This window comes from Muscardinus avellanarius (genome assembly GCF_963383645.1).
Source record: "Muscardinus avellanarius genome assembly, chromosome: 2".
In the NCBI taxonomy this organism is placed as follows: Eukaryota; Metazoa; Chordata; class Mammalia; order Rodentia; family Gliridae; genus Muscardinus; species Muscardinus avellanarius.
In genome coordinates, this window is record NC_137787.1 from 37,789,151 (window position 1) to 37,814,008 (window position 24,858).

Consider the following 24,858-nt stretch of genomic DNA (forward strand, 5'->3'; position numbering starts at 1 on the left):
GGTGAGTGCCCATCAGCCTTCACTTTCTTCAGTTGAACTGTCAGCACCACGCAGATACCAGCAAAAGCCACGCCCTCTCGGCATCTGCATTATTATTATTCATGCAGTCCATAGGCAGAATCTCAAAGTGAGAAACAGCCCCGAGAGAAGGTGTGGTCGCTGGCCAAAAGTACTCTCCACTTTTAGATATTCTTTCATAACTATTATTCTTCTAGTATTCTTTTAACTCCCCACATGAATTGCTCCGGTGGTGTAAGATCAGGACTGTGAGAGAAACTGAGTCCGTGGAGAATAAAATTTCTAGTAACTTGTCCAAACCTCTAAATGCCTTTGGCTTTGTTCAGAAAAGAACTTAGTTAAACATTAGATGCAATGGTAGCATGTCAGTAATGACAAACGCAGATTTCCTCTCAATCTCTGACCCTCAACCTAATCAATAACTAACCTAGAGGGGGAGGCGACCCGATGCCTCCATTTGCCTCTCTTTGTGATCCTGCCCAGATACGGGAAGACAAACGTTGGGTGTAACATCAAAGCAACCCAGTTTATGAGCAACTAATACTGCCCAATACAATGGAGCTGAAGGCTAGGAAGATTCTTGACCTTTACACCCAGTATGAGCCCTGCCCGAAATGGGAGGGGCGCCACGTGGCCCAGGAAAGGATATTGCAAAGGGTCTGGGACAGGAATATGGATTATTTATAAGATGAATAGGTTTCTAATAAGCCTATCGTTTGGGGAAAAGTGTTTCACAGCTAAGGAAGTATATCTGACAACTAAATCTAAATACTACATGGTATTTCTGGTGTTTGTCTGCCAAACTGTGTTGTGAGTTTGCTTAAGATTTCAGATTTTAGAGGGCAAGGTGGCAACACCTGGAAGAACTTTTTATCACATCCACCTGAATAGCCACATCCCCCCACACTTGCTATACGGACTGAGCCCAAAAGATGGAAAGTTCCAAGAAAGTTAAAGAAGATTCCCCAAAAAGCCTCTAAGCCTTGGGCGTGCCCGTTTCGTCTGGAAGATTGCCCTTTGGAACTGCTTGTCTGCAAGACCTGGGAGAAGATCTGGAGTTAATCTCTTGAAAGCCAAAAGCCAGCTGAAAGCCGGACTAGTTTTTTTTTACCTTTGTTTACATGTCGTTCACTATTGTTTCACAGTGATTGCATTCACTTCCTTTTCTCTTATTATTAACTTTACTGGTGAAGGGTATAAATTTTTCGGGGTTCTTGTAATAAAGTGTCATTAGCTCAAAAGGCTCTTGTCCATATCAGATTCTTCCCAAGAGCGCCGTCATTAGGGATTTAAAGAAATTTAGTCCCTAAAAGGGAAAGAATCACTGCAGATAAGAGGCTGCAGTATTTCACTCTATCCTTCCCCATCTTTGCTGACATTCTCAATCGCGAGTGGACTCACGCCCCGATTGGACTGAACTGGCCTTCGGCAGCACCATAAAGACCTTGTTATAATAAGTGGGAACTTACCTACGTTTGTGTTAGTCACTGTGAATAATTCCACGATCCTTGCAGGAGAGATGATAATTGGATAGAAATTTTCTTTGAACTTCATATCAGGCCCTAAAAAGAAAAAGAATTATCATTATTGGGGAAAAGGCCAATTAAATTTCTTTTTGCTAATAACTGTGCGACTTAGAAGTGATTACTAAAGGCCTAATAAATAAAATGTAATAAAATTATAACAAAGGAGGTTTGTTTTCCTTGTCCACATTTCTCCACATTTGAGCTGAGTCTGGCTCAAGCAGTACACCAACTATGGATTTCACCTTCTAGAACTCAGTAAGAAAAACATCTTTTGCTACTGACAGATACTTGGAGGGGGGAAATGGAAACTTTTACCCTAGAAAAATCTAATCATATTCTAGAGTTGGAATGAGAGACTAATTTACTTTTAGGAGCCAGAGAAATTAGTTATACAACAAGTTGAACATTAGCTGGGCAAAGGGGCAGAGCTGAATCACCAGGTATGTATTTTGATTTGCAAGTAGACACTATAACTTTCACTTCCTTCCACAAATTTGTGGATTTTCAGTACAGGAGGGGGGGAGCTGCATTCTCTTTGCTACCCACCAAGAGATGTATTCCCCACCACAAGAGGCGCATTGGGGTGCTTCATTTTCAGTTCCAGGAGGTCTTTCAGGGTTCCCGGGGCAATCCAGGTAGTCCTCTCCCCATGGAAAGTCAAAACTTTCTTTAGTGGATCCTCCACCATCCTCTGTAGTATTTAAATTCAGACAATGCTGATGTCAATGAGAAAACATATAGACTTCATTACAGCCCACAGAGGGAACAAGACTGAACAGTTGAACAGTACCCACCATGGATAACAAAACAAAGACAGATATTATGGAGGCCTCATCAATTTGTAATTAAACCCAATGCTTTGTATACTTATTTTCCCATCTCTTATAGCTTAAAAAAAACTAAGTGGATTTTAATTAAATCTTAACTTATAAACAAATAAGAATCCTATGTACCAGGGATAATATTTGTAAAGCAGAATTCCCAGCTGAAGAAATAATTACTGACTAAGTTACGAATGATGCAGAACATCAACAAAGACTTAGCTATTGTGGGCTGAGGCTGTGTGCTGTATATCTCCAGGCAAGCGAGCAGAATAGAAACATGCTGAATACACCCCGAGTCCCAAGGCCCAGGTTGGAATCCCAGCCTAAACATTAAGCAGCCAGGTAACTGGGAAAACCCTGGAGCCTCTCTGGAGGCTTCTCTCTTGCTTTAAATGAAAATTAGGGATTTGACTAGATAATATAGAAAAGTCTTTTTGGTTTTCAGAGGTCATTCAAGTATGGGGTAAGGCTGGTTTTTTGTTTGTTTGTTGTTTTGGTGGAACAGCAGAAATTTAGTAAAAACATAGAATGTCAAACTTATTTAAACCAGAAGGGACTTTCTTCTCACAGACTACCATTATTTCCTTAGCAAAACTGAAGAATTTCACAGCTACATTCGAAAAATTGGACTTTTCTCAATTAGCAGGAGTGGAACATGGGCAGGATTTCTTTATGTTTTCCTCCCATCAATTTTTCTAAAACCAGTGGCTGTGACGATAAAAGAAATAAATGTGCCATAAATATTTATAAGGCTAATTTGCAAATACTGACCATGCTTCATCTAGCAGCCTTTTCTCTTTCCTTTGTCAATGGACTTATGCGTTCTCATTTTTTGTTTGATACAGGAACCATTTAAATATGTTCATATTCTTTATGTTTAAAATTGTTCTTATTCTGAGAATAGCAAGCCTAATGGCATTTGCCCCTCTTTCAGAGTGTTCAGCAAAGAAGATGGCATTCAAAGAAAAGCCTTTAACTTCCAACTTCTTCACTTGAGTCAGTCTGGGAACCACGGGTCTAGTTTTACAGAAGAAAGCAAGCAATGAGGCCCAAAGAGGGGGTCAACCTGGTCAAGGTGACAGAGATGGTTAAAGGGAACCGGGCCATGAACCCGGGGACACTGGGCTCCTTTCCCAGAGCTCTCTGGAACTGAAACCATTCCATGCATCTGGAAGGAACATGCTTTAAATGAGTGCCAGTTAATAATAAACAAGGGAACCATTTCCCTAACAGAAACTGAATTGTTTAATTTGTTTGAAATGAACTTCGATGAGACCCTTGCAAAAATACTCTATGAAAAACGATTTTGTTCTTCAGGGAGCATCTAAAGGGCAGATCTTTGGGGTCTGGAATTTCCATGTTTTCATAGATCATTTCACTCTGAATAATTTAAACATTGCACAAAAATCACAGTGACAGCAGCTAGAAATAAGTAATTAAAAGCAGATTGGCTAAAGAAAAATTCCTTACCATGAAGATCTTGTAATTGTTGCATTAAGGTATACATTTTTTGGAAAGGATGACAGAGAGATGAGGGTCCCCAGAGATGGACAAACTCTGATTAGTGGAATAATGTGTATGTTCTCACTAGGGAAGACTGGCACTCCTCGTCCAAGGATTCCTGGGGCTCCTGAAAGCCTCTCAGGGTTGGTTTTTTTTTTTTTTTTTTTTTTTGGTGGTACTGGGGATGGAACCCAGGGGCCTTCTACCTCCGGGCTACACTCCCACTCCCAGACCTATTTTTTTTTTCTATTTTATTTAGAAACAGGATCTCTTAAGCCAGCTGTGGCTGGCTTCGGAACCTGCGCGATCCTCCTGTCTCAGCTTCCCAAGCGCAGGGATTACAAGCGTGCACCACCATGCCTGGCTGCCTCTCAGGGGTTTTAAGGTCAAAACTATTTTATAAGATAAGATTTACCTGCCTCTTTCCTTCTCATTCTCTCATGAGTTTACTGTGGAGTTTGACAAAGGCTGCATGGTGTGTGGTATCATAGCTGGCTGAATGCAGAAGTGGATATGCAAAACCAGTTGCCTTCTAGAAGTCAGCATTAAAGAGATTTACAGAGATGGAAAACAACGTCACTCTTCTTACTGAATTTTCTTTGGAAAAATATAGTTATTATTCATGAGCAATGTTATTTATGCTGATGGATTTACTTGTTACATGCATGAATGAATGGGTATTTAAAATGTTTTCCATTTTAAAGACTACAAATGTCAATAGATAGAACCCATGTAAATAAGATCTCTTAAGGGTTATTAATAATATTTAAGGATGTAAGTTGCTCTGAGACCAAAATATCCTGTAACTGTATAAGTTGCTCTAAGACCAAACTATCCTGTAGAATCACTGTGCGAGTCAACGGTGACATGACGGGGAACAGAAAACAGCCCTTCCCTCATTGGTGGACGCCAGTCCACATGCTACCCAGCAAACAGGCAATGCGGAGCTGGCATGCAAATGCCCCATGGGGGAAGGACAGAGCGCTGTGGGAGCACAAGGGCCTCCGCCTCAAATACGGAGGGACTGTGCACTGCCTCCGGGCAGGTAGTTTGTCTTTTTGTATCCCAAGTGCCCAGCTCAGTTCTGGGCATGTGGGAATCTCCTAATAGGAGTTTATGAAACCAATATAGGTGAGTCCAAGGGAGGACTAGAAGAACAATTTTTAAAAAATGTCAAAAAGCCAAGTGCAGTAGGGCACACCTGTAATTCCAATACTTGGGAGAATGAGCTAGGAAGATCTTAGGTTAGAGGACCGCCTCAGCAATTTAGCAAGATCCTGTTTCAAAATAATAAATAAGACTGGGGGTGTAGCTCAGAGGTAGAATGCTCCTGGGTTCTATTTCCAGTAACACACACGTGATAAACCTGTGCTGAGCTTTAAGCTAAAACAAAACAGGGAGCTTGTTACCTTACCTACTTGTAGTTTGTATCCTGAATTTTCCTTGAGTCTTAATAAAGATGCTGTGAACCAGAATAGATTATGTGATATCCTGCCCGGGATGCACAGGGGATGGAATTATCCTACACAGAGGATCAGGAGCAAACTGGGTCTACCCAGGAGCAAAGTCAGGAGAGAAAAAGCATTCACAGGTCCCTGGAGATGGCATTAATACAAAATTACCCGGGGATAAATGGTGGCAGAGACACACAGGGGATGAGATGCAGAACTGTCTATTCCCCAACAAGAGTCATAATAACAAACCAACCAGAAGAACAAGAACACACCATTAGTTCAGGTGGAAATATCAGTTCCTGGGTTGGGTCTAAGGGTTGAAATTCTTCTTTTTCATACAATTTGGTGCAAACCTTAATGGAGAAAAAAAAAAGTAACGTTTTAGTCTTTGTGGCAAAAACAAAGCTAAGGTTTGGTGTGCGTCATAGTCCTTGGCAGCCACACATCAAGTGCCTTGGGGTTGAAAGGCCTGGACTGGGGACTGGGACACAAGGCAGTGAGACGGGCCAGCCTTCCATTCTATTATGGCTGGAGAGGGCTGGGCGGGGAAGAAGGGAACCGGCAGCTGTTAAGTGCTGGAGGCAGCTAACTGCTCAGCCAGGCAGCAGGAACTAGGTGTCTGTAGATGGCACAGGATGGGAGAAGGGGAGAGGAGCTGGCACAGATTCAGGTGGGAAGCCATTTGCAGGGTACAGAGAGTCAAGGGGATGAAGTTGGGCATGGCGGTGCATGCCTGTAATCCCAGTACTTGGGAGGCTGGTTGGAGGTTAACAAGAGAGAGATTTAGCAAGACCCTGAGGAACTTTGCAAGATCCCATTTCAAAATAAAACATAAAAGGGCTGGGGATGAAGCTCGGAGGTAGAATGCCCCTGGGTTCATTCAATCCCTAGTACCAAAAAAGCAAAAGAAAAGAGGCAGTGGATCCTCTGGGGTCCAGGGGAGAGGTTAGTAAGTGGGAGGTGGGGTGGGAGGGTCAGATGGGACCGCAGGAAGTGTGCCAACAGGTTTCATATCCAAGACCATATTCTGAGGCCAGCAGGAGCCCCAAGTGTTTCTAAGCCTGTATTTCTGGAAGACCACTTGGATTGTGATTTGCAGGGGCTCCCAATTCCAGACCAGCTGAAACTATCTGCTGAGGAGGTTTGTAAGCGTTGAGAACTCTTCCTAGGCCATACCATGGGAGGGTCGACTCTGGTAAAATGATGGGAAATCTCATGCATTTTTAAAAAGCTTTGCAACGGCTGGGCGTGGTGGCGCACGCTTGTAATCCCCGCGCTTTGGAGGCAGAGACAGGAGGATTGCACAGGTTCGAAGCCAGCCGCGCTAGCGTAAGAGACCCTGTTTCAAAAATATAAAATAGGTCTGGGAGTGTAGCTCGGAGGTAGAAGGGCTTCCAGGAACCCCAGTACCACCAAAAATAAATAAATAAATAAATAAATAAATAAATAAATAAATAATAAAAAGCTTTGCAAGCAATTCCCAAATTGGGAGCCCTGCCCAAGTTGGGCCGTATGGGAGGTGTTGGAAGGGAGGTGACTCTGTTGAGACTGTTACAATCATCTAAGTGTGGATGAAGATGGCATGTGTAGGGAGAAGGGATAGAGGAGCTTGAGGCCCCTACTGGACATTTAGGTTATCTATCTATGATTTTTTGTTATCTCCCACTTGTGACTCTATCTCCCACTTGTGATTCTATTGAGACTGTGTTACAATCATCTAAGTGTGGATGAAGATGGCATGTGTGGGAAGAAGGGATAGAGGAGCTTGAGGCCCCGTGGCTGTGAGAACCCCCAGGCCTTGGCTCTGAGGCAGCAAAAAGAGTGATGGAACCATTGGCATAAACGTGGAAGTCAGCAGAGAAGGCTTTAGCGGAGTGATGGGTCAGATAATCTCAAGATTGAGACTGTGGGGAGAGGTCAGAGAGAACAAAGCAGAAATGGACGTGGAGTCATTTGTGAAGATGTTACCTGGCATCTCAGGAAGGGGCAGGATGTGAGGTGCAGTAGCTGGGAAGAGGCAGGAGGGTGATGCGGAGGCAGAGAGCATGGAGGGGATGAGCGTGGCTGCGTGTAAGCAAAGGGCTGTCTCATGGATGGGGACAGATTTGCCCTGCGCTACCCCACATGTGGAAGTTCCAGGACAGCAGCTCTCAGCTCACCCTGAGACATAGTGTAATGGGGATGAGCCCGGGACCACTGACTCCTGGTCTGGCTGTCAGCCAGGGCAGCTCCAGGGGGGCTGCCAGCCAGGAACGTACTGTTCTGGGGAGCACTCGAGGGATAGGGAAACCACAGCTAAAGATTAGTTGTGTAGTAATAATAGTTTGAAGGATTCGATTAAACACTCCATTAGATTTTATGTAACGTTATTTTTTTCTGCATCTGAGTAATAAGAAATAAGAAATGTACTCTGCCACCCTGGAGTACATGAGTACATTCTTATTTATATTTCTGTTGGTGTCAGTGGCATGAACTGTGGCTTCCAGGAGCCCTTTCCCTTGTCCGTAGGCCCAGATCACTGGGTCCCTGCTCCGGGACCCTCTCATGCCCCTCTCCTGGGGCAGGGAGACAGCAAGGTTAAGGAATACCCCACTTACAGCCTGCATTACCTCTTCCAGCTATTGGCTGTGGCATCTGCAACTTTAATATTCCTTGCCCTCAAGGCCCCAAGCCGCTTTCTGAGCTCATGAAGTCGCTTTCTGAGCTCATGTTGCCTCTGCTCCAGTACCTTCTCCCAGAGACGACAGATGCCTGAGTCACTGCCAATGGGCAGCTGGCTGGGGAGTGGATGGAGCCTGGACATGTGAGCTGATGTCCAGGCTGTGATGCCAGCAGCATGATACAGGGCCGGGGTGAGGTGAGAAGAAAACCGCATCTCCCACTTGTATTCTTGCTCGGGGCCTGCAAATGTCAGGGCTGGGCTTGACTTTTCCTGTCACTTCAGGCAGTGAAATTTGGTGACCACTAGGTCAGTGGCCTGTACCAGTCTTTAGAGGTTCCTCCTCTCCCTTCCACAGAAAATTAGGAATCAGGCAAACATGGACTTTTAACAGGAAATGTGGTTTAGCTACAATTCCTACACCATCCATTGGAATTTCTTTTTGTTTAAACTTTTTTTGCATATGTGCAATTACAAAATTAATGCAGGCTCATATAGAAAAATCATGTAGAATTACTGAAAAGTCTACAGAAGAAAATATAATTACTTAACCGACTGTTCAGAGATAACCACCATTACTGTTAAGTGTATTTCTTTCCATTCTTTTTTCTTGTTCTGTATATGTATGCATTAACTGTATATATAAGTAATATTTTTCCTAGAAATTTGGTGTCAGAGTGCTCAGTGTTTAAACTTTTTTTTTACTTCAAACAAATCACTTCTATTTTCAAGTTTAAAAGAGAGATGGTTTAAGTTCCAGTCATAGATTATAGAGTCATGCTATGGGGTGTGTGTGTGTGTGTGTGTGTGTGTGTGTGTGTGTTGCTAGGGAAAGAATCCAAGGACATTCTACCTCCGAGATACCCTGGGTTTCTGTAAGTTGCTGAGAGCCTTTCTAAATTGCTGAGTCTGGCCTCTTGTCTCAGCCTCCCAAGCACTGGGATTATAGGTATGCATCACCATGCCAGGCTGCCATGATGTATTTAAGGGACCCCCTACTGGACATTTAGGTTATCTATCTATGAGTTTTTGTTATTACAAATAACATTGTGAAAAATATCTCTGTATATAATAAGCATCTCACCTATCTTTGTAAAGGGAACATTACATTACTGGAGTCATCTTTGAACATTAAATTACTCTTTTCTGTAGGCCCAGTTCAGGGGATCTTTTTCACCCAGGAGGACTTGGCTTGGTGGTGAATGAGGGCCAATGGAAGGAAATATATAGGACTGAGATACAGACATGGCTTTTAGAATTCCCCAAGCCTCCTTCCCCAACCTCTGTTAGTCAGATCAATAGGATGTGCTGAGACCAAATATGTAAAGCTTCAGGAAAAAGAGGAGAGAGAAAGGAAGGCTTACATTGGATTTGTTCTCAGGTTTGTTTTCTTCTTGATCCAAACAACATTTCACTTCCCCATTCATTTTACAGCAAGATGAACTCTGTAAAAAAAAAATAAGGATGGCAAAATTAGAGAATTGTAGAGATGTAAAAATACCACAGAGATGATGATGATGATGATGATGATGATGATGATGATGATGATGATGATGGCAATATGATGGTGGTGGTGGTGGTGGTATGCTATGTTTCAATATTTGTCCCTGCAAAATTCATGTTGAAATTTAATTGCCATTGTGATGGTATTGGAACCTTTAAGAAGCACAAAGGGACTAATGATGATAGTAGGAGTGGGCTCCTATCAAAGAATGAGTTCAGACCCCTTTTGCCTCTCTCATAATGGCAAAAGCCCTTCCACCCTTGTGATCCTTTTTCCAGAACTGTCAGCCAGTAAGTTTCTGTTCATTATAAATCTCCCAGCCTGAAGTACTCTGTTATAGCAGCGCAACATGGACTAAGACACAGTGATGGTGGCAGTGGTAACCATATATTCTAAGTTTTGTTGAGCACTCAATATGTGCTTGGCATGATGTTTTTGCTTTCTAAATTATTATTATTATTTTTTGCAGTACTGGGGATGGAACCCAGCGGAATTCTACCTCCAAGCTACACCCCAGCCCTATTTTTTACTCTTTATTTTGAAACAGGGTCTCACTGAGTTGCAAAGGGCCTCACTAAGTAGCTGAGGCTGTCCATGAACCGTGATCCTCCTGTCTCAGCCTACCAAATGCTGGGATTACGAGCATGTACCACTATGTCTGGCAATGTTTTTGCTTTGTGGACATGTCACAGTTTAATTCCTGTGATCATAATCCCATTTTACAGATAAATAAACAAAGCCCTAGGAGGTTTGTTTCATAATTTACCAAATTATATAGCGACAATTTAGAGAACAGTGTATTCAGAATTTGACATCATACTGTTGATAATGGAGTTATTTTATGCTGTGCAACACAAATTTATTCTTACTCTAATTATTAATAGTAAGTACAATTTCTAGATTGTCCACTACAGTCTGGTATTGTGTTCAGTACTCCCCATGCACTAAAGCTTTTAATCCTTGAAAACCCTTCCAGAGAAGGGAGCAGGGAACAGTTTGCCCAAAGGAGGAGAGAAAGGCATGGAGTCCCTGGAGCCTCTGCAGGTAAAACAATGTCCTCTGAGTTGCCATCAAGATTCAGAGCTCAGGCTTCACGCAGGCTTCATCCTTCTGCCCATCTCTGACCGCTCTACCTGTTTCAGCCTGGGAGTCAGGCACAGGTCTTTTCTCTGTACTTCTCTGCGCCAATGACCTAGCTAATTTAATTCAAATAATCTTCAAATCCATGAAGAAACTGAAAGTGAAATTCAGGTGACAATGAAAGGCACCTAGTGTCTGTAACATAGAATTTCAAATAGGCGGATGCATTAAATTGAAAAATGAATGATAAAAAACCTTATTGTGCTTTATCCTCTCCAGCTTACGTAGACAGTAACATTTATAACTGCTCCGCATCGTAAGGCATGTTTTACTTGGATTGCTCGTGTCGATTGTGCTTCCTTAGCTCTCTGGTCTCCATCCTCTCATCTTTCCTTTAGACATACTCTTTGCACGTCCCCTTTTCTCATCATCTTAACTCTCACTTTTCCACTTTTTTTTGGTGATACTGGGGATTGAACCCAAGCTGTATTCCCCAGCCCTTTCTATTTTTTATTTTGAAACAGGGTCTCACTAAGTTACTGTTTGCTGGCCTCAAACCTGTGATCCTAAACCTGTGATCCTCAGTCTCCCAAGTATTGGAATTGCAGGCATGTGCAACTTCATCTGGTTTCCTCTTTTTTTTTTTTTTTTTTTTTTACAGGTCTGGGGATAGAACCCAAGGTCATTCTACCTCTGAGCTACACCCCCGGGTCTACTTTTTAGTCTTTAGATTTTTTGAAACAGGGTCTCACCGAGTTGCAGAGGGTCTCACTAAGTAGCTGAAGCTGTCTGCGATCTGTGATCCTCCAATCTCAGCCTCCCAAATGCTGCGATTACAAGCATGTGCCAGCACGCTTGGCTTTCTGGTTTCCTTTTAATTTTCTTTCTTTCTTTCTTTTCTTTTTTTTTGGTACTGGGGTTCCTGGAGGCCCTTCTATCTCCGGGCTACACTCCCAGACCTATTTTTTATATATTTTTAAAATTTGGAAACAGGATCTCTTAAGCCAGCGTGGCTGGCTTCGAACCTGCACGATCCTCCTGTCTTTGCCTCCGAAGCGCAGGGATTACAAGTGTGCGCCACCACACCCGGCCCTTTTAATGTTTTTAAAAACAATAAATGAATTCAAGCATCTCTGGATATACACCTTTTGCAGTTAATGAGGCAATCATTTGGAAGAACAAATGCATATTTAACAGGATGATTCCACATAGCCTTTCCTAGCTATTTACTACAATGCTTTTGGGGGGGGGCAGATAGTAAAATAAAAAGTATTTTGTCTTTGTCCCTGGTTCCTAGCATAGAGCTCCTAAAAACCTTGGAATTCCATAAATGATATAAATGTCTTTAGTTATTCATACAGCACCCTTTTTGGTCATTCTTGAGTTTATGCTTATGAGGGGACTTCCTGTGGGCATCTTACATAGTCTTGGTTGATCAAGAAAAATATCAAGTGATTAGCAGTTAGAACTTTCAGTCCTGCCTGTCTACATCTGGAGAGAGAAGGCAGCTGGAGACTGGGCTATAAACCCTTGAACAAGGAGATTAGGAGTTCTGGGCTGCTGAGTGCATCCATGTGCCAGGAAAAGTAGTGTCCCTCAACTCCTTGGAGACTCAAGACCCTGCAGGACCTCACCCTGAGCCCCTCTTCATCTGCTGTTCATCTGTATATGTTATAAGTTCTTTATAATAAACCAGTAAGCAAAAGTAAAATGTTCTCTTGTATTCTAGGGGTCATTCTAGCAAATTATCCAACTTGAAGAGGGAGCATAAGAACTCCCGATTTACAACTGGTAGATGAGAGATACTAGAGGTGCAGACTTGCAATTAGCAGGTGTAATGGGGAGCAATTGTGAGACTGACTCGTCACTTGTGGGCCGCAGGTAGACAGTGTCATATTGAGCTAAATGGTAGGAAACCCGGTTGGTGTCTGAAGAGCTGGAGAATTGCTTTGTGTGGAGGAACCCGCGCCCCTGGTGTCAGATGTGTCCCATGTGGGGGTGGAGAGCGTGTGGGTCTTCCTCAGAGAGGGGATCATGGAGGGAGGGGGCAGAGGAGGCTCTGAAGCTCATGCTGTGTGGACGGCACAGGTTGCTTGATGGCGCACAATATAAAAGATGAAAATGGCTTCTCTCTCTTCCCCATCGATCATCAATATCAATCAAAGATGAAATTATATTCAGAGAGGACATAAGCATTTATCTAATGAAAAGGTTTCCTTTTAGCTCTGACTCAACAAAAGTGCTGCTGGAATGACAGTAGGAGAAATAAACTCCTCTGTTTTCCCCTACCACAAAGCAAGAGGTTAGGAGGATGGCCTGATCTGTTTTCACTTAGAATATGCTATTTAATAAATTTCACCTTTAAAAAAGCTATTAGGGTGCTACCCGTTGGCATTTTTGAAAACAAAGTATCTTTACTGAGATAGGTAAAATGGCAAACCTTTTTTTCCTAATATACAATGTTGAGCCTTCCTTCCTTCCTTCCTTCCTTCCTTCCTTCCTTCCTTCCTTTCTTTTTTTCTGGTACTGGGGATGGAACACAGGGACATTCTACGTCCAAGCTACACTCCCAGCCTTATTCTTTTTTTTTTTTTTTAATTTCGAAATAAGTTCTTGCTAAGTTGCAGAGAGCCTCACTAAGTAGTTGAGGTTGTCTGCAAACCTGTGATCCTCCTGTCTCAGCCTCCCGAGTACAAGGATTATAAGCATGCGCCACCATGCTTGGCTCAATGTTGAGCTTTCTATGAAATCCAATCCCATAGCTGTGAGAGGTGGGGAGGAGAGGGGAGGGAACGATGCTTTGCTATAACCCAGGACTGCCTGCTCTGCAGATACCAGCCCTCTCATACTTACAGGACTGAAGCTTTTCCCACTCTCCACGATGGGTCTGTATCCAGTACAGCGACATAAATTACCTGGGTAGAAAGAAACACACGGCATTTCAACCCGAAGGCCATTTCTTGCGGCTTGATGTTTCCCTTATTTATATATAGGTCTCCCTTCACTCTTATTCCCCAATAATAAATATTTTAGTATTTTTTCTAGATTGAGCTAGTGTTATCAGAAGTCACTGAGTATTTCTTTTTGTGTGGTACTGGGGATTGAACTTAGAGGCATTCTACCTTTGAGCTACACCGCCAGGCAACTTTATTTCTTATTTAGAAACAGAGCCTTGCTAGGTCAATGAGAGTGTCACTACTTGCTGAAACTGTCCTTGAACCTGCTATCCTCCTATCTCAGCCTCGCAAGTACTGGATTACAGGTGTGGGCTACCACACCTGGCTCAGAAGTTACTTAGGATACATCCTGGGGTGCACTCTTGGGAAGGGTGCAGAACAGAAGATCAGTGAAAGGACAGAGAAAACCCTTAGAAAGGACACATGTCCCATCCCAGGGATGGGAATGTCTTCTGAGCAGAGACACTGACTGCGTTTGGTCCAGACTATTTTTTCAAGGAAGTTTGCATAGTGAAGATCCTTGAAAGATAAAGACAACTTCTCCCTGCACAGCAATGAGTGGGAAGGCTTACTTCTGGTGAAATAAATATAAGTCTACTTCTTACACACACCTGGTCATCAGCTGGTCCTCTTCACATTGCCTTGTGGGAGCTGGTGCAAATGATACTACTCTCTTTATTACTGATACTGTGAGTAGTAAAGTTGTTTGTCTCTGACCCAGGAGTCTTCTGTCAGCATCTATCAAACTGACAGGCTGACTTATTGGCTTGTAGAAAGGGTAAAATTTGCAGTTCTTGGCAAGTTACTAGATGGTGTTATGTTAACATATAACATCAGAAGGACTGACCTTGACCCAGCAGGGACTGCCTCTTATAAGAATTGGGAAAGCATGTGGGGGGTGGCACCTAGATCCAATCAGGATGTCACTACTGTCATCGTTTCTGTGTCTTTTTAGAACACTGGCTCTCATCTTTATTGGAAGGGGCCATAGAGTCTTTGAGGATCTGGTGACATTTTCGTTCTGTGAATAGGGACGTGATATTTTGCGCAAAATTTGTGAGTTCACAGAACTCTTAAAAGCATTAATTAAGCTAGGCGTGGTTGTACACATTGGCAGTCCCAGTACTTGGGAAGCTGAAATAAAAAGATCTCAATTTGAGGCCAGCTTTAGCAATTTAGTGAGACTCTCTTTCAGAATAAAAAAATAAAATATAGCTCAGAGGTAGAATGCCTCTGGGTTCAATGCCTAGCACTACACAAAACAAAAAAAGAAAACATCAATTGACCCTGAATTAGGATCTTTGTTCAGGACCAATTCTCACTAAGGTTAAAAACCACAAGTGTACTGTAGCTTACACAGTAGGTGGTCATCAATGCTTATAGAAGGATATATGACTAAACTGAGAAAAAGAAGTAAGCGGAAAGAGTAAAGCATACATATATGATACTCCAGAACATGACACCAAAGAAGAAACAAGTTATATTGGGAGGGAGGTGGTGATAATAAAGGCGCTCCTGACAGTTCTCTAGAGAAAGTAACAAAAAAAGGAGGGTCTTGGGGAAAATAAATAGATGCAGATGAGGTTGATAAAAATGTGGATTCTACAACCAGATCACCAGGGTTTAAATTCTGGCTCTACTCTTGCTAGTGATATGATCCTGGGCAGTAACCTCACCATTCTCTACATTAGTTTATTCGTCTATACAATTGTTATTTAGGACTTAGCGTAGAATACTGTCATGCATAGAAAGTACTCAGAAAAAGTCTGCTGTGATGTGGTGTCTGGATATTTAGGCACAGACTATAGGGGGTAAAAAGAAAAGTCTGCAATTTTTGGTGCAGTGAGGCTATTGATGTCCAATAGGTGCCACCAAAACCTAGAGCAGTGAGATGCAATAACAGAAGCTGGCAATATGAAGAAAAGAAAGCTAGCAGAGGAGGCAGGGGCCGTGTGATCACAAAGGTACACCTGGATGGAAATCTAGCAGAAAGGAGATGAAGGAATGATGCAAGCCACGGGGCAATACTGAAGATGAAGGAAAAGTATGGCACAGAGCAATGTCAGGTTAACTAAGCACCAGATGGAGGTAGATTTTGTGGAAAATATCATGGTCAACAAAATACATCAAAGAGAAAGTAAATATACTGCTCAATGAAGGTAATGTTAACAGATGTCAGAGAAAAGGTAGAACTATCTCATTCCTATTTTTGCTTTCATATTTCTCACCAAAGAAATTCTTGATGAGAAACAAAAATTAAAAAAACAAAATAAAAAAGAAATTCTTGATGAGATAAAAGCATCAGATAAGCACAGTTAAAAAAAATAAAAGACTTGAAGCCCAAGATATGTGCAGATTTTGAGAGCGCTTAGCCTGCCCCCATCTCCCACCGTGGTCCTGGGGACTGAACACAGGGGCATTTTTTCTTCAAGTTACTTCCCCACCTCCATTTTATTTTTTATTTTGAAACGGTGTCTCACCAAGTTACTGAGGGCCTCACTAAGTTGTTGAGGCTGGCTTTCAACCTATTATCCTCCTGTCTCAGCCTCCTAGGTGCTAGGATTACAGGTGTGTGCAACCATGTCCAGGTGCTAGGATTATAGGTGTGTGCAACCATGTCCAGCAGCACTTGGCTGCTTTAAATTTGTCTAGGAGACCAGATAAATCAAGGTTAGTGATTTCCCATGACCTTGAAATAATTTGTAGGTGAGATTGTGGAACCAGGATTAAGAATATTTTTGAGACATCATGCTATACCAAGGCAGTACTAGAACAGTGGAGACAGGTAACCACTAACTCTGGTTTTTAAAAAAGATTGGTATTAGATGAGGTTGATTTTTTTCTTGATCAGTTCTCTGGATCTATTCTGGAATGGATTATTGATGACAGGGTCTAGGAAGAGTGGTTACTAAGAGGAGATTGGGTACTCAAAAAAGCTCTTTTCTCTCTTTTGGGATAAGAATTCTTGACCAGTGCACAGGGATTTCACAAGGCATCTGACACATCTATGCTCCCCTGTGGATAAGGCTGGATGAATGCTAAATGCATGATACTTCATTGAACAATAGTACAATGTCAATGTGTTGATTAATTTTCTCATAAACTGCCACTTGGCTTATCCTGTTCAATATTTCCACAACTTACATATAGACAGAAGACAATGTTTATCAGATTTGCATATAAGAGAATAGAAATTAGAAAGTCTTTTGACAGGGTAGAATGCATGTATAAAATTTTAAAAGACAGAGAAGGAGAAATAAAATTTCTAAAGTCTCAAGTCATTTCAACTGAATGCAAGCTTGTGAGTCATAAGTGGTTCTCTCCCCTTTAATTCCTGAGAGTCTAGGATTTCATAAGCATTAATTATACTTCAGCAACAACCACAGCAGCAACAGCCCTGACAACAAATAAAAACAAACCACTGCAAGGTCACTGCTTATTTTGGCTAGCTCTAAGTACATAATCAAAAGATTTGAAAGTCCTAATATTTCCAAACACCATTTCAATAACATTGCAATTGCATCGACACCCACGCGGAGACTGTCTCAATAAGCATATGCTACCCAAATATATATTACACTAACGTGACTAGAAACAATGGATATGGTGCCAAGAATATAATAGTCATATTGAGAGCTCATTTTACTTTCTGGTTGGCTGCCTTAGTTTCTCCTCCTGCTAAATAGGGATGGATAACACTTGTCAGCACTACTTAAGTACAGATCAAATGCATGTATGCCTCTATCCTCTTGTACTCCATTAAAATGTATGACTACAATGCACCATTAAAAAAAATTAAAAGAAAAACTAAATAGCCAAAAAATACTGCAGATAAAAATTGGGTTAAGGCAGCCCAATAATTTTGACTGCTTATTTAATTATTAAATTGGGCCTAATACACTAAAAAAGAAGTATAGATCATAAAGACCAATAAATAGCATCTTTGCCAAGGGTTTTGGCCAGTTTCCTTGGATGAAGTGGCTCCAGCATCACTACCACTCTTGTGAAGGATAACAGCCATCTTATGATTAACGAGTTGTGACTTTACCACCCAGGGTTTCCACTAGCTGCTCTGTGGAGGGCTCCGGGTGGTTCCTCAGGAGAGTGTAGATGCTCATCACCATTCCTGGCGTGCAGAATCCACACTGGGTCCCGTGGCCTTTAGCAAGCCTTTCCTGAAAGCAAAGAACACAGCTCGAGGGTGAAAGTTTAGGGGTAAAGCTCTCGGAAATGAGACAGAGGGCCGGGTGTGGTGGCGCACACTTGAAATCTCAGGACTTGGGAGGCTGAGACAGGTGGATTGCAGGTTCCAGGCCAGCTCAGCTACTTAGTGAGACCCTCGACAACTTAGTGAGACTCTGTTTCAAAGTAAATAATTAAAAAAAGACAGGGTTGGGGGTATAGCTTGGAGGTTCAATTCCCAATATCACATACGCGCACAAAAAAAAAAGAAGGAAAAGAAATGAGACAGAGGCCTGGGTCGGCACAGGGCCTACCAGCTAGTGATGGGAAGTGCTGTGGTTGTTCACATTTACAATGCCAAGGGAGCTTCCTGAGAAGAGTCCACTGAGGAGGTTGTAAAGGGAGTCCTCAGGCTCACCCTAGGGCATTGCTTGTAGGGCACAGTTTGGAGTTAGCCAAGACCACAGAAAAAGAGGTCACCAGATTTTTATATTTTCCTCTCCTCATTCTGATACCACTTGGACAGTCCTCCACCCTTACCCACAAAAAAAGAATTTCAATTGTAAATTTGTAGCAAGGCCTGTCTCCATAAAGACATGTCTCTGTATAATTGTAATTATTTTTACATGAAGCCACCTTTCCTGCTTCTTCCTTTCTGTTTTAACCTTGGCAGGTACCTGGAATTTTATTCATGTTTGGACATTTTCACTAATAAGTCTTTAATAGATAAGCTTTAAAACACTCTAAAAACTTGGCTCTGAGTCTAACGCACCCAGCCGTGTGCCTCTGAGATTGTGAGGGCCTTCTTCAGAACAGAAGGACAAGCACACAGGCTGGCATTGTTCCTCCACTCTGGCCTATGACTCAGGGGTCTGCCAAAAACCTTTACGGAACACCAATTCCTTGTGCTTTGAGAAGGTATTTTTAGAACAAGACATGATCCCTGCCCCCCCCCAAGAGTTTTTAACTTAAATTTGGGGATATTCATCATATATAGTCTTGATAAAAGACTATTACATAGCAACAAATGCCAAATTAAAATATTGAGGTCACAAAATTATTTTTTTCTGGCTAGAATTAGCAACCTAGCTGTTTACACAGACCAACCATAGAATATGCGTCCTTGTTTTTCTCAGTTGATTCCAGAAACCAAGATAAATGTGAATTTCCCCTTTCTGTGTCTTTGTGGTAGGGCCAGGAGCATTCCTGGGAGGAGGATTCCTCCCTAAGATGGTGTGGTGGTTGTCTGAAGAGACCCTGCCTGGAGCCACTTTCTCTTCACCACCTCTTCCACACTTTTATGGAGCCATAATACTTCAAATAAACAAGTGAACGCTGCAGGAAGACAGAGGGAGTAAGGAAAGGGTAATTTTCTTCTTTGCTGACATCTTTGTCCTTTGAAACTGTAAGCTAAGGTCCAGATAACCACAGAAGTCACCCAACCCATGGTCGTCCTAAGCTTGTTAAAGTATGCTCTTACCTGAACAGGATGAACCCTGGTTTTGGTGCTTCCTATGCCTTCTACGGTGGTAACAGCGGCCCCATAGAGAGAGCAGATGGGCACCAGGCAGGCAGTGACGGAGAAGTGACTGCAGTGTTTACACGGTGAAGCCCCAAAGAATTGGCACAGAGACAGTGGTGGTAGTGGGGATATGAGGATGGGAGGAAGAAAAACAGGTAATATACATTTAGATGATTATAATTGTAATTATTTTGACAGGAACATAATTTAGTGCTTATTAAAGCGGAGTCATCACATAAATGTTTTTGAATTTAAATATGGCTGCCTAAAAGTTAATCCTCTATTATTTGGTATTAAGAAATCCATTTTTTCCCCTCCAAACTATCTTGCTAAAAAATGTGTTGGATTTGAACTGGTTTCTACTTATTCCTGTGCCCACTTCGGCTTGTTAGTTGGGATGGATGGCTGGGCAAATAATTGGCTCCTTACTCTTCAAAAAATGTGGAGGCACGGGGAAAGTTAAATGAGACCACCGTAAGGCAAGTCCTTCCCCAACTTCACCTGCTGTGAGCTCCAGGAGTACAGGTGCCTTTGCTATTCAGCGCTAAGGGCAGGTGTAGCTCAGTAGATACTGGTTGAATGAATAATCGAGGCCTCTGGATTTCACCAAATGCTCAGGGGGCTCAATGCATATGAGATCCACTGGGCCTCTCAAGGGGAGAATGAGAGAAGTTGAGTCTGGCCCTGAACTTGGTCATGTGTCTTCAGGAGGGGTGAGCAACAGGCTTTTAAACCTCTCTTGGGGGAAATCTTGTATGAGAAGTATTGGTGTTTTACAGTCTGGTGGTCTTGGGGCTCATACTCTAACATTCACTAGTTCTATGCCTTGGAGAATGTACAGACTCTCTTAGAACCTATTTTTCTCACTTGTAAAATGAGGATAGTAAGATCTACCATCAGATTGATAGGAGGATTAAGCACAGCCTTGTTCCTCTTTTCTCCAACTGTCAACATTCTTTATATAAAATTGTTTATAAAATTTATGAAATTAAATATATAAAAAGTATGTAAACTATATATATAATAGATATAAAATTATTTATCTTGTTCCAGCTCATAAAAACTGAGGAGGTGGCTCAGCTTCCTTTTTTGGAAAGGACCTAAGCCAAAGTGTGCAGGCATAAAGTCCTGTGCGAAATCAACATGGAGTCAGTCACACAGCCTAGCTGGGAGGAAGGCTACCGGATCTTCTTGGAGACGGGGTCACATCTTGAGATCATCACTGTGCAGGCACCACAGGCTCCTCCTCCACAGCCATACTTGGTCCCTGTGAGTCGGACTGCCAGGGTTGTTGTCAAGGAAAAAAGAGAAACTTGACCTACCTCAGTCCTTATATGTAAATCTGTACCCAGGGAAGAATGACTTCAGGACAGGACTGCCTTTGAACTATCTTGCTTGCCCTACAAACCATTGATGCTCAAGTATAAATCAGTAGGAATGAGGTCTCATAAGAAACCACCCTATTAACCTCATAACCTGTGGATGGCAGCCTCCTGTGGGAATGCTTCAACCAAATCCAGGTCAAGAATGGAGACCACCTACCAATTTGAAGTCCTGATCAAACAGGGTCTCACTAAGTTATTGAGGGTCTTGCTAATTTGCTGAGACTGGCCTCGAACCTATGATCTGCCTGTCTCCCAAGTACTCAGCCTACCAAGTACCGGGATTACAGGTGCATGCCAACAAACCCAGTTTAGTGCTATCTCTTTTAATTTAAACAATTGGATGGAAATGACGGCATGCAAAAGGCATGCAAATTATCGAGAATAAATAATTTCCACTATAGTCGAAGCCTCCTTCATACCAGACACATCTTGGGGCTCAACTTTGGGAAGCTTGGGCTGATTCCGACTCCACAGAGCTTCTGTTGACCCTCAGTTCCATGGCAGGGCAGCTCAGGAAAGGCTCCTGGAGACAGAGTGAGAGCCTCTGCTGAATGTCATGCTGACCAAGAACCCAGCAGTCTCTAAGAACTAACATTTGTCAAAGTGACTTAGGGTCCTTGGAAGCAGGGCCGGAAAAACCCACATTTTATTTATTTATTTATTTATTTATTTATTTATTTATTTATTTAATTTAGTGGAACTGGAGATTGAACCCAGGGGCATTCTATCTCCAAGTTACACACCCAGCCCTATTTTAAAAATTGGGGGGGGGGGTGTCTGGAGATGGAACCCAGGGGCATTCAACCTCCAAGATATACCCCCTGCCCTATATTTTTAATTTTGAAACAGGGTGTTGCTAAGTTGTAGAGGGCATCACTAAGTAGCTGAGGCTGTCTGCAAACTGTGATCCTCTTGTCTCAGCCTCCCAAATGCTGGGATTACAAGTGTATGTCACCATGCTCAGCTAAATTGTTTTATTTGGAAACAGGATCTCACTAAGTCACAGAGGGCCTTACCAAAGTAGCTGAGGCTGTCTGAGAGAACCTGAGAAACTTCTATCTCAGCCTCCCAAGTACTGGGATTACAAGCATGCACCACCATGCACAGCAAAAATCCACATTTTAAACAATACCCTCAGGTGATAATTATCCTTGTTTATACTGGTAACCATTGTCATATACAGGTCTGTCTGTAGAATAAGCCCCTTGAAGTTTGGTATACTTGGGAAGCTGAGACAGAAAGGTCATAGGTTCAAAGCCAGCTCCTGCAATTTAGTGAGACCCTCAGCAACTTAGGGAGACCCTATTTCAAAATAAAAAATGAAAAAAGGGCTGCATTGTAGCTCAGAGGTAGAATGCCCCTGGATTCAACCCTCCATACAAAAACAAAAGCTAAAAGCATCTCGTTTTTACCCCATTGTTGTACACAATCAAGATGTTTGAAATGAGGCATAAGAAAAAGCAAAATTTCTATAAGTGCAGAGAAATCATAGTTTCCATGATTCTTTTAATTGTTTTGCCTTCCCAAACAAAAGGATACGGGTTTTTCTCAGATAGAACAATAAATTCACTTCAGGGTCCGCATTCCTCTCAATGACCTGTGTAGGAGAAAGGATTTTCCAGATCGAGGCAGTTTTTCTGTGGCCTGTTATTATTTCTGAATAGTGAGACTCATTTAGAATGTGTTTTTTGTTCTTCATCTGACTTGATCAAACAACACTCTTTGCAATTTTAAGATAACATAACACTGTATTTTATTTGGCTTTGTTTTGGCAGAAGTGTTTGGTTTTGTTTCAGAGGATAACCAGTAAGCATTTGCATTCTAAAGCAACATTGGTTTCAGGAAAACAACAAAAAGTTACAACATACCAAAGAGTTATACACTTTTAAAAGTCTTGCATTCATGCAGTTAAGTACAAGGAGTGGAGGGCTGAATGGAGGGTTTTAATTCTTGTCACCACCTGCAAAGCATACTCTTGTTCTCTATTCTTCCCTCAGCTTTGACAAGTAAACACGACCTTGGCAGCAGTAGACAAATAGCATCCTTCCAACACCCCAGGAAAACATTCACCCAGCCCACTAACACCTCCCTCCGGTGGAGGGTTCTGGAAGAATGGCCGTCTCAGTCTCCGCAGGACAGGAGAGAATTTGGAGCAGGAAGGACACAAACTCTGAGAGCAGACAGATGAAAGGTAGGTCCCCACTCTTTGTTAGCTGAGTGATTGTGGGCACGTTACGTAACCACCCTGCGCCTTCCTTTCTTTTCCTGTATTTGGCTGGGGCAGCACGTAGTCTCATTCAGCTTGGGTTAAACTTTGACTGCCTCTTCTTATTTGCCAATAGTGCTGAAAATAGGGACATTGGGTCACATATCGTACTTAACGTCAAGGCCAGTGGACAGCAGAGAGCACATTCCAGTCCTGGCTTACACCTTGGCTAAATCTCAAGAAGTCAAAACAAAGTGGGATCGGAGAATTATTTGGCTTATTCACTTCAGTTATTTAAGAATTCCTGGCTAAAGGAGCAGGGCTAAAGTGTAACCTGTGAAGTTGATTTCTGGCTTTCTGGTATGACTTCTTTTCATCCTTACAGGTCAAAAGTTTTATAATTATTTGCAGGTGGTCTGAAGACTTTAGACTCCTAATCTGGGCATGCTTGCATATGGCAGCGGCGGTGGAGGGGGCTCAGAAGCTTGAGGCAGAGCTGGGGGTTTGGGGTGGGGAGGGAGAGAGACAGTATCCTAATAAAGAGAAGTAGGTACCTAACACGTTGATGAATACAAACACAATCGCCAGCCATAGTCTGAAGACTACAATAATCGGGTGCTTTTCCTCAGGAGGTCCTAATACACTCCATAGGGTTCTTCAGACACTGTCCCTATCTGTCTTTGCCTCTTTCTCCCTCTTCTCTCCATCTTTCCCTCCCTGCTTGGCTCCCTCTCTCCCTTCTTCCCCTCTCTCCCAACAACTACGGATATGAATGGGTATAGATTTGTCATAGCCACATAGCAAATTAGCTGCTCACCTGAGCCCAATACTTTCGTTGGCAACATTAATAAAAGATTGTGTCTACCGAAGTTTCTTTTTCTATATAGTTTAATAAGAAGAATGTAGAAAACTTACTTTTCTTCCATTCACAAAGAAAACAAGTTCATCGGACTCCTTAGAGTGAGACATGGTGCCACGAGAAAGTCGGCTGAGTTTCCTGAAGTCCTGTCCAAACACCTGCCACCTTGCCCTGTGTTAGTCTTGCTGAGGGCTCCGCAAGAGGGTGAAGAGCTGGAAGCGGGTGATAGTGGCTGCTTTCTGGATCAGCTTCTGCAGTGCGTTCTGTCTGTCTCTGCCCCGACCTTGTTTCCCCACCTTCCTCTGCTACTCCCACTTTACCCTTCCTTAAGCCACTCTGAAGCTTTGATCTCTTCTTACACAATACACACTTCTGCTTGCCCCGGGGGAACCCACTGGAACAAACTTCCCAGAACCGACTGTAGTCAGTGAAGTGGAACTGAATCATGCAAACACACTGCATTCAGGCGAGTTTCTTGGTGTTAAATGCATTAGTTTGCCAGGTTGTCTTTATATTACAAAAAGAATACTTGTTTTCTAAGGATCAAACAGCACAAAAGCATATAAAACAAAAAGTAAGAATCCTACATACAAATGTAAAAGGTGACAGTGTTTGCTTTTCCATTACCAGTTTCCTGTGTATTCATGGTTTCCCCATGTACTTACACCTACATAGATGCATACATGCATCATTTTTGTTAGTTTCTCAAAAATGAAATTGAACTATTTGTACTATCCCAACATTTGCTTTTTCTTCTGGTTACTTGGGCTGTCAGGGCCTCAGTAGCCTTACCTGTGAAATGGACAAAATAGTGGTATCTCTTTCAGGGTTGCGTGAGGATGGAATCCACTAATATGTGTAAAGTGTTGAGAACAGTGCTGGGCACAGGACAACTCTCAGGAAATTCACCTACTTTTATTACAACCGTAATTTGTTAAACAGTTATCTGTCATACAGGCCTACTTGGCTCTGTGTTGGGGCAGCCTGGGCTTCCCGCAGCAGCAGGAGCTGCAAGGTAAGCAGGAGCCGTCGGCACTGGGACTCCTGAGGACAGAGGCTGTCAGGTGGCCATGTCACTTTGTCTACTTGGCTGTTTGCAACTCTTTTACCACAGGAGCTTTCTTCTGGGTGTTATAATACACAAGTCCTCATACACTGGGCTCACTCTCATATGCCTAT

The 24,858-nt window shown here is 42.5% G+C and overlaps 1 protein-coding gene across 1 annotated transcript in view; it reads right to left on the bottom strand.

The window, feature by feature from the left end:
- Positions 1–23,789, bottom strand: part of LOC308279788 (aldehyde oxidase 3-like) — a gene marked incomplete at its 5' end in the record, with an annotated part of 100,776 nt that extends 76,987 nt beyond the window's left edge. Inside the window, 10 exons of the mRNA XM_080719957.1 lie at positions 1,488–1,580; positions 2,091–2,235; positions 5,598–5,678; positions 9,349–9,429; positions 13,422–13,483; positions 17,574–17,700; positions 19,188–19,296; positions 20,412–20,508; positions 22,154–22,211; positions 23,736–23,789. Coding sequence (XP_080576083.1) covers positions 1,488–1,580; positions 2,091–2,235; positions 5,598–5,678; positions 9,349–9,429; positions 13,422–13,483; positions 17,574–17,700; positions 19,188–19,296; positions 20,412–20,508; positions 22,154–22,211; positions 23,736–23,789 — 907 coding nt within the window. The remainder of the gene's footprint in view (positions 1–1,487; positions 1,581–2,090; positions 2,236–5,597; positions 5,679–9,348; positions 9,430–13,421; positions 13,484–17,573; positions 17,701–19,187; positions 19,297–20,411; positions 20,509–22,153; positions 22,212–23,735) is intronic.
- Positions 23,790–24,858: the final 1,069 nt, after the last annotated feature.